This window comes from Pseudophryne corroboree, chromosome 4 (assembly GCF_028390025.1).
Source record: "Pseudophryne corroboree isolate aPseCor3 chromosome 4, aPseCor3.hap2, whole genome shotgun sequence".
Lineage (NCBI taxonomy): Eukaryota > Metazoa > Chordata > Amphibia > Anura > Myobatrachidae > Pseudophryne > Pseudophryne corroboree.
In genome coordinates, this window is record NC_086447.1 from 803,674,932 (window position 1) to 803,689,387 (window position 14,456).

General features: G+C 46.8%; 1 protein-coding gene across 1 annotated transcript in view; it reads left to right on the plus strand.

Annotated features, from left to right (window-relative positions):
• Positions 1-14,456, plus strand: part of PPP3R1 (protein phosphatase 3 regulatory subunit B, alpha) — a 160,552-nt gene that overhangs the window by 84,410 nt on the left and 61,686 nt on the right. Inside the window, exon 2 of the mRNA XM_063918400.1 lies at positions 5,735-5,774. Coding sequence (XP_063774470.1) covers positions 5,735-5,774 — 40 coding nt within the window. The remainder of the gene's footprint in view (positions 1-5,734; positions 5,775-14,456) is intronic.

Here is a 14,456-nt window from a genome sequence, read left to right on the forward strand (position 1 = left end):
TCCCTATATAATTATAGCGTTTTTGGTGTGTGCTGGCAAACTCTCCCTCTGTCTCTCCAAAGGGCTAGTGGGTCCTGTCCTCTATCAGAGCATTCCCTGTGTGTGTGCTGTGTGTCGGTACGTGTGTGTCGACATGTAGGAGGACGATGTTGGTGAGGAGGCGGAGCAATTGCCTGTAATGGTGATGTCACTCTCTAGGGAGTCGACACCGGAATGGATGGCTTATTTAGGAAATTACGTGATAATGTCAACACGCTGCAAGGTCGGTTGACGACATGAGACGGCCGACAAACAATTAGTACCGGTCCAGACGTCTCAAAAACACCGTCAGGGGTTTTAAAACGCCCGTTTACTTTAGTCGGTCGACACAGACACAGACAGGGACACTGAATCCAGTGTCGACGGTGAATAAACAAACGTATTCCTTATTAGGGCCACACGTTAAAGGCAATGAAGGAGGTGTTACATATTTCTGATACTACAAGTACCACAAAAGAGGGTATTATGTGGGATGTGAAAAAACTACCATAGTTTTTCCTGAATCAGATAAATTAAATAAAGTGTGTGATGATGCGTGGGTTCCCCCCGATAGAAAATTATGGGCGGTATACCCTTTCCCGCCAGAAGTTAGGGCGCGTTGGGAAACACCCCTTAAGGTGGATAAGGCGCTCACACGCTTATCAAAACAAGTGGCGGTACCGTCTATAGATAGGGCCGTCCTCAAGGACCAGCTGACAGTAGGCTGGAAAAATATCATAAAAAGTATATACACACATACTGGTGTTATACTGCGACCAGCGATCGCCTCAGCCTGGATGTGCAGAGCTGGGGTGGCTTGGTCGGATTCCCTGACTAAAAATATTGATACCCTTGACAGGGACAGTATTTTATTGACTATAGAGCATTTAAAGGATGCATTTCTATATATGCGAGATGCACAGAGGGATATTTGCACTCTGGCATCATGAGTAAATGCGATGTCCATAACTGCCAAAAGATGTTATGGACACGACAGTGGTCAGGTGATGCAGATTCCAAACGGCACAAAGGTGTATTGCCGTATAAAGGAAGAGGAGTTATTTGGGGTCGGTCCATCGGACCTGGTGGCCACGGCAACTGCTGGAAAATCCACCGTTTTTTACCCTAAGTCACATCTCTGCAGAAAAAGACACCGTCTTTTCAGCCTCAGTCCTCTCGTCCCTATAAGATCATATCTGCCCAGGGATAGAGGAAAGGGAAGAAGACTGCAGCAGGCAGCCCATTCCCAGGAACAGAAGCGTTCCACCGCTTCTGACAAGTTCTCAGCATGGCGCTGAGACCGTACAGGACCCCTGGATCCTACAAGTAGTATCCCAGGGGTACAGATTGGAAGGTCGAGACGTTTCCCTTTCGCAGGCTCCTGAAGTCTGCTTTACCAAGGTCTCCCTCCGACAAGGAGGCAGTATGGGAAAAAATTCACAAGCTGTATTCCCAGCAGGTGATAACTAAATTACCCCTCCCACTACAAGAAAAGGGGTATTATTCCACACTATATTGTGGTACTGAAGCCAGAAGGCTAGGTGAGACTTATTCTAAAAAAATTTTTGAACACTTACAAAGGTTCAAATCAAGATGGAGTCACTCAGAGCAGTGATAACGAACCAGGAAGAAGAGGACTATATAGTGTCCCGGGACATCAGGGATGCTTACCTCTATGTCCCAAATTTGCCCTTCTCACTAAGGGTACCTCAGGTTCGTGGTGCAGAACTGTCACTATCAGTTTCAGACGCTGCCGTTTGGATTGTCCACGGCACCCCGGGTCTTTACCAAGGTAATGGCCGAAATGATGATTCTTCTTCGAAGAAAAGGCGTCTTAAGTATCCCTTACTTGGATGATCTCCTGATAAGGGCATAGTCCAGGGAACAGTTGGAGGTCGGAGTAGCACTATCTCGGATACTGCTACAACAGCACGGGTGGATTCTAAATATTCCAAAATCGCAGCTGATCCGACGACACGTCTGCTGTGCCTAGGGATGATTCTGGACACAGTCCAGAAGAAGGTGTTTCTCCCGGAAGAGAAAGCCAGGGAGTTATCCGAGCTAGTCAGGAACCTCCTAAAAACAGTGCATCATTGCACAAGGGTCCTGGTAAAAATGGTGGCTTCCTACGAAGCAATTCCATTCGGCAGATTTCACGCAAGAACTTTTCAGTGGGATCTGCTGGACAAATGGCCCGGATCGCATCTTCAGATGCATCAGCGGATAACCCTATATCCAAGGACAAGGGTGTCTCTCCTGTGGTGGTTATAGAGTGCTCATCTTCTAGAGGGCCGCAGATTCGGCATTCAGGATTGGATGCTGGTGACCACGGAGCCCAGCCCGAGAGGCTGGGGAGCAGTCACACAAGGAAAAAATTTCCAGGGAGTGTGATCAAGTCTGGAGACTTTTCTCCACATAAATATACTGGAGCTAAGGGTAAATTTATAATGCTCTAAGCTTAGCAAGACCTCTGCTTCAAGGTCAGCCGGTATTGATCCAGTGGGAAAAACATCACGGCAGTCGCCCACGTAAACAGACAAGGCGACACAAGAAGCAGGAGGGCAATGGCAAAAACTGCAAGGACTTTTCGCTGGGCGGAAAATCATGTGATAGCACTGTCAGCAGTGTTTCATCCCGGGAATGGAAACTGGGAAGCAGACTTCCTCAGCAGGCACGACCTCCACCCGGGAGAGTGGAAACTTCATCGGGAAGTTTTTTCCACATGATTGTAAACCGTTGGGAAATACCAAAGGTGGACATGATGGCGTCCCGTCTGAACAAAAAACGGGACAGGTATTGCGCCAGGTCAAGAGACCCTCAGGCAATAGCTGTGGACGTTCTGGTAACACCGTGGGTGTACCAGTCGGTGTATGTGTTCCCTCCTCTGCTTCTCATACCTAAGGTGCTGAGAATTATAAGACGTAGATGAGTAAGAACTATACTCATGGCTCCGGATTGGCCAAGAAGGACTTGGTACCCGGAACTTCAAGAGATGCTTACAGAGGTCTTATGGCCTCTGCCGCTAAGAAGGGACTTGCTTCAGCAAGTACCATGTCTGTTCCAAGACTTACCGCAGCTGCGTTTGTCGGCATGGCGGTGGAAAGCCGGATCCTAAGGGAAAAAGGCATTCCGGAAGAGGTCATTCCTACCCTGGTCAAAGCCAGAAAGGAGGTGACCGCACAACATTATCACCACATGTGGCGAAAATATGTTGCGTGGTGTGAGGCCAGGAAGGCCCCACAAAGAAATTTCAACTCGGTCGTTTCCTGCATTTCCTGCAAACAGGAGTGTCTATGGGCCTCAAATTGGGGTCCATTAAGGTTCAAATTTTGGCCCTGTCGATTTTCTTCCAGAAAGAATTGGCTTCAGTTCCTGAAGTCCAGAAGTTTGTCAAGGGAGTATTGCATATACAACCCCCTTTTGTGCCTCCAGTGGCACTGTGGGATCTCAACGTAGTTCTGGGATTCCTCAAATCACATTGGTTTAAAACCAGTCAAATCTGTGGATTTGAAGCATCTCACATGAACAGTGACCATGCTCTTGGCCCTGGCCTGGACCAGGCGAGTGTCAAATTGGTGGTTTTTTCTCAAAAAAGCCCATATCTGTTTGTCCATTCGGACAGGGCAGAGCTGCGGACTCGTCCCCAGTTCTCTCCCTAAGGTGGTGTCAGTGTTTCACCTGAACCAGCTTATTGTGGTGCCTTGCACCTACTAGGGACTTGGAGGACTCCAAGTTGCTAGATGTTGTCAGGGCCCTGAAAATATGTTCCAGGACGGCTGGAGTCAGGAAAACTGACTTGCTGTTATCCTGTATGCACCCAACAAACTGGGTGCTCTTGCTTCTAAGCAGACTATTGCTAGTTGGATGTGTAATACAATTCAGCTTGCACATTCTGTGGCAGGCCTGCCACAGCCAAAATATGTAAATGCCCATTCCACAAGGAAGGTGGGCTCATCTTGGGCGGCTGCCCGAGGGGTCTCGGCTTTACAACTTTGCCGAGCAGCTACTTGGTCAGGGGCAAACACGTTTGCTAAATTCTACAAATTTGATACCCTGGCTAAGGAGGACCTGGAGTTCTCTCATTCGGTGCTGCAGAGTCATCCGCACTCTCCCGCCCGTTTGGGAGCTTTGGTATAATCCCCATGGTCCTTTCAGGAACCCCAGCATCCACTAGGACGATAGAGAAAATAAGAATTTACTTACCGATAATTCTATTTCTCGGAGTCCGTAGTGGATGCTGGGCGCCCATCCCAAGTGCGGATTATCTGCAATACTTGTACATAGTTACAAAAATCGGGTTATTATTGTTGTGAGCCATCTTTTCAGAGGCTCTGCTGTTATCATACTGTTAACTGGGTTTAGATCACAAGTTGTACGGTGTGATTGGTGTGGCTGGTATGAGTCTTACCCGGGATTCAAAATTCCTCCCTTATTGTGTACGCTCGTCCGGGCACAGTACCTAACTGGCTTGGAGGAGGGTCATAGGGGGAGGAGCCAGTGCACACCACCTGATCGGAAAGCTTTACTTTTGTGCCCTGTCTCCTGCGGAGCCGCTATTCCCCATGGTCCTTTCAGGAACCCCAGCATCCACTACGGACTCCGAGAAATAGAATTATCGGTAAGTAAATTCTTATTTTTGTCCTTTATCTTCTTGTATATTTGTACCATGCCTGTGTACGTCTTCTGTAAATGTACGTCGTCTCTCCATGTTTAGTGATACTGACTTTGTACTGCATACAAAGACAAGGTTACAGGTGCACAATTCAAACACTACCAATTTATTAATAATCATTGCAATAACATTTTGCATTTTGAGCGAGGTTCTTCACATAGTTATGGCCATAAGTAACTGCTTGCCTCCCGCATCCAGGTGACCTCATTAGTCGGGCAAGTCCCTAACATTTTTTTTATTTTTATTTTTTTTGGGGGGGTACTAATCTACCTCTCACTAATTTACCCCTGCTGTTTTCAGCAGCCTCTCTCACTAACCTATCTTCACTTTTTTTTCACTATATATTATTTCACTTTGTGTTGCCCTGGGGTCACTCAACTGCTTCATTTTGGGAAGATTTATACCCCCCAAAATGTTAAAGACTTGCCCGACTAATGAGGTCACCTGGACACGGTGGGCAAGCCGTTACTTATGGCCATAACTATGCGAAGAAACTCGCTCAAAATGTTATTGCAATGATTATTATTAATAAATTGGTAATGTTTGAATTGTGCACCTGAAACCTTGTCTTTGTATGCAGTACTACTGAACGGTCTCCGCAGGGTCACACCTCTCATTACCGGTGTGCACCCCAGGACCCCTCCCCTGATATTGACTTTGATCAGCTGAGTGCCTGTGCATAGGACGAAAGCAAATTGAATTGTTTCAGTGCGCTCGATCGCTGGTCACTTTTGGATGGGGGCGATATTCAGTTGTTTCGGCGCTGTGTGACCATTCCTTTTTCATGCTGACATACCCAAATAGACAAGGTTACATGGTTAAATGTCTAAACCTTTTCATCACTCCATCAGGCGCAAGATGTCCAAAAAGCAATTCAATTCCCTCCTTTGAGCTGACTTGCTCTAGTAAAACAATTGGTTGGCCGTTGAGCTCATTTGCATGCGTTCATTTTCCAATCACGGTGCCTGGCCCCTCTCACGTTAAAAATGACTTTATTTTGCTTTGAATTAATTTTAATAAAAAATCATCTTTGTCTTCTTACAGGGAAATGAAGCAAGCTACCCGTTGGAAATGTGCTCACATTGTAAGTAATCTTCTAATTGTGTGCTCCTATACAGATGTGTCCTCATACACTGTGCCTTCAGTCGTGCTAAACTGCCCTGTCCGTTGCCAGGTTCCTGCAACTCGCCTTCCTTAAGGGTCTCTGTTTTTTTTTTTTTTTTTTGCTCAGAAAATGAAAGTGGAAGAGGCTGCTTGGGTTACACTACTTTGATTGATTTGGTCTTGGATTACTCTGATCTATTTGTGTGACATTTTGTACACAGTCGCGCCAGGCATCTCGCACTGTATGACTTTATAGGGGTTAGGTCTATACGGACACATTTGGAAATGTGAATTTACTTATTGTATAATATTTTAAAGTGAAATTTGATATAATGTTAATGTCTTAAATAGTACTGCGGCTAAAATACAGGTTGAGTATCCCTTATCCAAAATGCTTGGGACCAGAGGTATTTTGGATATGGGATTTTTCCGTATTTTGGAATAATTGCATACCATAATGAGATATCATGGTGATGGGACCTAAATCTAAGCGCAGAATGCATTTATGTTACATATACACCTTATACACACAGCCTGAAGGTCATTTTAACCAATATTTTTTATAAATTTGTGCATTAAACAAAGTGTGTCTACATTCACACAATTCATTTATATTTCATATACACCTTATACACACAGCCTGAAGGTCATTTAATACAATATTTTTAATAACTTTGTGTATTAAACAAAGTTTGTGTACATTAAGCCATCAAAAAACAAAGGTTTCACTATCTCAGTCTCACTCAAAAAAGTCCGTATTTCGGAATATTCCGTATTTCGGAATATTTGGATAAGGGATACTCAACCTGTAGTATTATGCTATGACATCTGCTGCAGTATCGGGCATTTGGCCTAACGCCACAGTGCGTGGTCCGGTAACTCACCCAGTACTGGATGATCAAGACCAAATCAATTGAATCATTATGGGGCGTGTTGATAAATGCATTTGGAATATGACCGGTTGTGTGCGCAAGCTGCAGTGATGCCAGGTGTCTTCTCGGAGTATTGTCCTGTTGGGCCACTCGCTTGTCTGGGTAAAGCAGCAGCATGTTACCATGAGGCTGGCATTAATGTAGCATAGAAGGTAGTAAATATTGTGTGCTTTCCCCTGTGGGGCTTTTACAGATCTTTGCAGAGCTGGGGAAAGTGTACTAGGCTCCCTAGATAACGCCTCCCCTCCCCTATTATTTTGCTAGCCTTGCATATGTGTACTGTATCATCTAACACACTGTGTGCAGCCACAATTATACAAGGTCATCCGTCTGCTGTATTAAAAAGCAAATCTGTGTTTTAATATTGAACGGTTAGTGCCGTTTAACAAGTTACATTGTAATCATTTAACATTTTCATTTGAGTCACTATTGCTAAGTAAGAGCAAACGTTTATTACATGGTAGACCAGCACGCACTACCCAACACTCCGTGCACCTGGTTTCCGGATTCAGTCAGTGTCATGGGAAAGAACTGCGAGCTCCTGCTGTGTGGACGATACAAGTGTATGAGTGTCCTTACATGCCCAGTGTAGCTCCTATTTATACTGGAACATTCTTCCATCTTTTACTAAATAAATAACTTCTGTTTCCCCAGCTCCTGGTAATGCTATTTAACCAGACATTTTCATCAGGAAGATTCATGAAGTCCTTCTGTAGTACAGTCTGCATTGGGTACCAGTGAATCCAGAGAACACCCCCCCCCCCAAAAGTAAACAAAGGACCCCTTTAAATAAATTACCGAGAGATTGGGGGTAGACAGAGAAATGTCTGGTAATAGCTGCATAAATTTAGCTAGTTCATTATGGGTCTAACATGTTTCTTGTTTGTTTTTTGGGGGGGCGGGGTACATTTTTTGTAAAATCAAACCTTAAGTTGGGTACACACTTAGCGAAAAAGTAAACAACGTCTCTTATTTTGACCCTTCCTGAGCAACATCTTTTACTTTATCGCTAAGTGTGTATGCCGCCGAGCGATGCGCGGCCCTGCGGTTGTTACCGACCCTCGGTGTCAGCCGTACATGCTGCTCAATCTGGACTCCTCATCCAAAACTGCTCTGGCCGGCCGCGGCATGACGTCACTGTGCGATATCATTAGTGATATTGCACTGTGTGTATGCCCGCCATCGGACAGCCCGGCCCGGGAAACACTAGGTGGCGTCGCTCATCGAGCACATCGCCTAGTGTGTACCCACCTTTAGAGAGTTGAATTTAGAGAGTTGAATTTAAAAGTCAATCGCGTCACACCTTTGTATATGTTTGAAGCGCTAAAACATTTTTGTTGCCTCTGTTGTTGTTTGTGTAGCTTGTGGCTGGAAGGGATATTCCCAGAATAGTTTTACTTTTGAAATGTTTTGGATGACTTGTCCTTCGTGATGTGTTTTTCTTGGACTGGATATCCTCTTAAATCTTACCCTGTAACCTTGTTCATGGAAACATAAATGTTTTACCAGGGGAATCCTCCTCCGCACATGGCAGAGGGTGAAAATGCAGTATTTCTTCCTGATTTTGTGCACTATGCTAGAACAAGTGGCTATGTATATCTTCAAGGGCATTGCCTATGTAATGTGAGCCAAGAGATGGAAATAGCTGCTCTTGCGTACAGTGCTGTGCCTATGAATCAAAAACCTCTTTACTTTGGGTAACCGTTTATGTATCAGTGTAGCGTTGTGCTTTAACCCTGAACAGTTTTAGTTGTGCATTAAATATTTAATGTATACTACTTTGTTATGACTAGTGGTGCTTGTTATTCTTTCCGTCAGAACCCACGATATGCTGCTGCACATTTTGCAGGAACAAGAATGCTTTGCACCGCTATGGGGTTTTCCTTCCAGATAGTCTACGGTGGTTGTATAAATGTGCAATGTTCTGCTGGAACCTTGCCATTAAGTGCATCTCCCCCTTGGAGCATACCTGCTTAGAGCGTACAGATTAATAGTTGCTCCTTTTGTGTAATTACTGACATACATGGCCATGTTAGACCTTGTAGCATTTGTGCTAATGATTGCCATGTGCTGTCTGTGGCCCACCTTGCCTAGTAATGTCGCTGATGGCAAACAGATTTTGGCATGCTTTGGGCCTTAGTAGAGCCTGTCCTATAGCAGTACAGTCTGGAATTGCCTGGTTTATGGTGAGTCACAAAAAGGAATCTACTGTGTGCCCTGTAATAGTTAAACCATTTGTCTTACTAGGCAAGCGCAATGAAGGAGCATTAAACGCTTTTTATATAAAGGGGTATATTAAATTGCAGTCAAACTGGCGTCTGTCAAAAAGACGTCAGTTTTCGACTTTTTAAGGTCGAATCCTGATTCGACCTATTCAGAGCTTTTCGACAAGTCGAGGCATTCGACTTGTCGAAAAGCACGTGGATCAGCGGAATAGCTGCCGATCCACGTGTTGATGTCGAAAACGGGGGCCAAATCCGACAGGTTTTGGCCCCCTTTTCGACTATCTCAATCCGACATCAAAATGATGTCGGAATGAGATGGACACGGAGGAGGCGAGGGGGGGTGGAGCCGCAGGGAGACGGGGGACAGCCGGCGGGCATACAGGAGACATCAGCGCTACGATCAGCGCTGCAGCTGAATGTCACTCAGCCGCCCGACCTCACGGCAGCTTCCACCTGCCTCCAGCACGCTGTTGGAGCCGGGTGGAAGCTGCCGTGAGGTCGGGCGGCTGAGTGACATCCTGCTGCAGCGCTACGGTAGCGCTGATGTCTCCTGTATGCCCGCCGGCTGTCCCCCCGCGGCTTGCCCCCCTTCTCCTCCTCTGCGTCCCATCTTAATTTGACTTGAAAAAGTCGAATTAAGATGGGGATTGAATAGGGGTTGTCGGATCCATTCCGACAAATACATGTCGGAATGGATCCGACTTTAATTCAATTGCAATTACGGAGCTATCTAATTCACCCCCCTGTGTATTCAATTGCAGGCTGTTTTCTAAGGCTGAATGGGGATTCAGGGCCTTTATTTCGCCTAGGCAAAACATTCAGCAATAGCGAAAAGACATGTGGATCAGCGAATCCACATGTTTTCGTACCTGCGCCGGCAAAAACGCAGGCCTTTTTTCGCCATTTTTGAGGCATCTTTCGCCAGTGCGTTTTCACAAAAAAATAAAATAATGAAAAGGCATTGGTGAAAAATGCCTCAAAATTGGTGAAAACAGCCTGCGTTTTTGCCGGCGCAGGTACAAAACGTGGATCGCTGATCCACATGTGTGTTTCTCTAACGTCCTAGTGGATGCTAGGAACTCCGTAAGGACCATGGGGAATAGCGGGCTCCGAAGGAGGCTGGGCACTCTAGAAAGATCTTAGACTACCTGGTGTGCACTGGCTCCTCCCACTATGACCCTCCTCCAAGCCTCAGTTAGATTTCGTGCCCGGCCGAGGTTGGATGCACACTAGGGGCTCTCCTGAGCTCTTAGAAAGTTATAGTCTTAGAATTTGTTCTTTTCAGTGAGACCTGCTGGCAACAGGCTCACTGCAGCGAGGGACTAAGGGGAGAAGAAGCGAACTCGCCTGCTTGCAGCCGGATTGGGCTTCTTAGGCTACTGGACACCATTAGCTCCAGAGGGATCGACCGCAGGCCCAGCCTTGATGTTCGGTCCCGGAGCCGCGCCGCCGTCCCCCTTACAGAGCCAGAAGCAAGAAGATGGTCCGGAAAATCGGCGGCATGAAGACTCAGTCTTCACCAAGGTAGCGCACAGCACTGCAGCTGTGCGCCATTGCTCCTCTCACACACTTCATACTCCGGTCACTGAGGGTGCAGGGCGCTGGGGGGGGGGCGCCCTGAGGCAGCAATAAAAACACCTTGGCTGACAAAAATACCTCAATATATAGCCCCAGGGGCTATATATGAGGTAAATACCCCTGCCAGAAGTCCATAAAAAACGGGAGAATAGGCCGCGAAAAAGGGGCGGAGCCTATCTCCTCAGCACACTGGCGCCATTTTCCCTCACAGCTCCGTTGGAGGGAAGCTCCCTGGCTCTCCCCTGCAGTCTACAAGGGTTAAAAAAAAGAGAGAGGGGGCACTAAATTTAGGCGCAGTATACATTATATATATATATATAGATATAAAGCTATAGGGGACATAACTCAGTTAGTCCCTGCAGTATATGGCGCTCTGGTGTGTGCTGGCATACTCTCACTCTGTCCCCACAAAGGGCTTTTGTGGGTCCTGTCCTCGTTTAGAGCATTCCCTGTGTGTCTGCGGTGTGTCGGTACGGCTGTGTCGACATGTTGAATGAGGAGGCTTATATGGTGCCGGAACAGAGGCCGATATATGTGATGTCGCCCCCTGTGGGGCCGACACCAGAGTGGATAGAGAGGTAAAAGGTATTAACCGACAGTGTCAACTCCTTACATAAAAGGGTGGATGACGTAACAGCTGTGGGACAGCCGGCTTCGCAGCCCGCGCCTGCCCAGGCGTCTCAAAGGCCATCAGGGGCTCAAAAACGCCCGCTCTCTCAGATGGCAGACACAGATGTCGACACGGAATCTGACTCCAGTGTCGACAAGGTGGAGACATATACACAATCCAATCCGTGACTTGATCCCGGCAATAAAAAATGTGTTATACATTTCTGACTTTAACCTCTATAAATGGGTTTTAGGTTTAGGGAGAAAAAACAGGCAGTGTTTTGTTCCCCCATCAGATGAATAAATGAAGTGTGTGAAAAGCGTGGGTTCCCCCGTTAAGAAACTGGTAATTTATAAAAAGTTACTGATGGCGTACCCTTTCCCGCCAGGAGGATAAGTTACGCTGGGAGATATCCCCTAGGGTGGATAAGGCGCTCACACGTTTGTCAAAAAAGGTGGCACTGCCGTCTTAGGATACGGCCACTTTAATAGGTACCTGTTGATAAAAAAAACAGGAGGCTATCCTGAAGTCTGTATTTACACACTCAGGTACTAGACTGAGACCTGCAGATAGTGCTGCTGCAGCGTGGTTGGTGACCCTGTCAAACAGGGATAATAGTTGGCAAACATAAAAACATATTAAAGACGTTGTCTTATATATGGGGGATGCACAGAGGGATATTTTGCCGGCTGGCATCCAAAATAAATGTAATGTCCATTCTGTCAGGAGGGTATTAGAGACCTGTCACTGGACAGGTGATGCTGACTTAAAAAGCGCATAGAGAGCCTTATAAGAGTGAGGAATTATTTGGGGATGGTCTCTGGGACCTCGTATCCACAGCAACTGCTGGGAAGAAATAATTTTACCTCAGGTTTCCTCACAGAAAAAGGTACAGTCCTTTCGGCTTCAGAAAAGCAAGCGGGTCAAATGGCGCTTCCTTTCTGTACAGAGACAAGGGTAGAGGGAAAAAGCTGCACCAGTCAGCCTGTTCCCAGAATCAAGATTCTTCCCCCGCCTCCTGTGAGTACACACCATGACGCGGGTGCTCCACAGGTGTAACCAGGTACGGTGGGGGGCCGCCTCAAAAATTTCAGCAATTAGTGGGCTCGCTCACAGGTGGATCCCTGTTTCTTCCAAGTAGTATTTCAGGGGTACAAGCTGGAATTAGAGATGTCTCCCCCCAGCCGTTTCCTAAAATATGCCTTGCTGACAACTCCCTCAAGCAGGGAGGCTGTGCTAGAGGCAATTAATAAGCAGTATTCCCAGCAGGTAATACTCAAGGTGCCCCTACTTCAACAAGGACGGGGTTACTATTCCACACGGGTTGGGGTACCGAAACCGCATGGTTCGGTGTGACCCATTTTATATTTAAAATCCTTGAACATAAAAAAATTCAAGTTCAAGATGGAATCGCTCAGGGCGGTTATTGCAAGCCTGGACGAGGGGGATTACATGGTATCCCGGGACATCAAGGATGCTTACCTGCATGTCCCCATTTACCATCCTCGCCAGGAGTACCTCAGATTTGTGGTACAGGATTACCATTACCAAGTCCAGACACTGCCGTTTGGACTGTACATGGCACCGAGGGTGTTTTATCAAGGTAATGGCCGAAATGATGATACTCCTTCAAAAAAAAGGGAGTTGTAATTATCCCGTAATTGGACAATCTCGTTATAAGGGCGAGGTCCAAGGAGCAGTTGGTAGTCGGGGTAGCACTATTTTGGAAAATGGTACAACAGCATAGGTGGATTCTAAACAGTCCAAAGTCACAGCTGGTTCCTATGACACGTCTACTGTTCCTGGGGATGGTTCTGGACATAAACCAGAAATAGTGTTTCTCCCGGAGGAGAAAGCCAAGGAGTTGTCATCTCTAGTCAGAGACCTCCTGAAACCAAAATAGGTAGCGGTGCATCATTGCACGCAAGTCCTGGGAAAAATGGTAGCTTCTTACGAAGCAATCCCATTAGGCAGGTTCCATACAAGAACTTTTCAGAGGGACCTGTTGGACAAGTGGTCCGGATCGCATCTTCCGATGCATAGGCTGATAACCCTGTCTCCAAGGACCAGGGTATCTCTACTGTGGTGGCTGCAGAGTGCCCATCTTCAAGAGGGCCGCAGGTTCGGCATACAGGACTAGGTCCTAGTGACCATGGATTCCAGCCTTTGAGGCTGGGGGGCAGTCACATAGGGAAGAAACTTCCAGGGACTTTGGTCAAGTCAGGTTATTTCCCTACACATAAATATTCTGGATCTGAGGGCCATTTACAATGCCCTGAGGCCAGCAAGGCCTCTGCTTCAAAACCAGCCGGTACTGATCCAATCAGACAACATCACGGCAGTCGCCCATGTAATCAACAGGGCGGCACAAAAAGCAGGATGGCGATGGCAGAAGCCACAAGGATTCTCCGATAGGCGGAAAATCATGTGTTAGCACTGTCAGCAGTGTTCATTCCCGGAGTGGACAACTGGGAAGCAGATCTTCTCAACAGACACGACCTCCACCCGGGAGAATGGGGACTTCCTCCAGAAGTCTTCCAATAGGATTGTACACCATTGGGAAAGGCCACAGGTGGACATGATGGCGTCCCGCCTTAACAAAAAGCTATAAAAGATATTGCTCCAGGTCAAGGGACCCTCAGGCGATAGCTATGGACGCTCTGGTAACACCGTGGGTGTACCAGTCGGTTTAGGTGTTCTCCCCTCTGCCTCTCATACCAAAGGTACTGAGAATAATAAGAAGGCGAGGAGTAAGAACGATACTCGTGGATGGCCAAGAAGAGCTTGGTACCCAGAACTTCAAGAATTTATATCAGAGGACCAATGGCCTCTGCCACTCAGTCAGGACCTGCGGCAGCAGGGGCCCTGTCTGTTCCAAGACTTACCGCGGCTGCGTTTGACGGCATGGCGGTTGAACGCCGGATCCTGAAGGAAAAGGGTATTCCGGAGGAAGTAATTCCTACGCTTACTAAAGCCAGGAAAGAGGTTACAGCAACTCATTATCACCGCATATGGCGAAAATATGTTGCATGGTGTGAGGCCGAAAGGGCTCCAACAGAGGAATTTCAACTAGGTCGATTTCTGCATTTCCTGCAAGCAGGAGTGACTATGGGCCTTAAATTGGGTTCCATTAAGGTACAGATCTCGGCTCTGTCGATTTTCTTTCAAAAAAGAACTAGCTTCAGTACCTGAAGTTCAGACATTTATAAAAGGAGTGCTGCATAGTCAGCCCCCGTTTGTGCCTCCTGTGGCACCTTGGGATCTCAACGTGGTGTTGAGTTTTCTTAAAATCACTTTGGTTTGAACCACTAAAAACC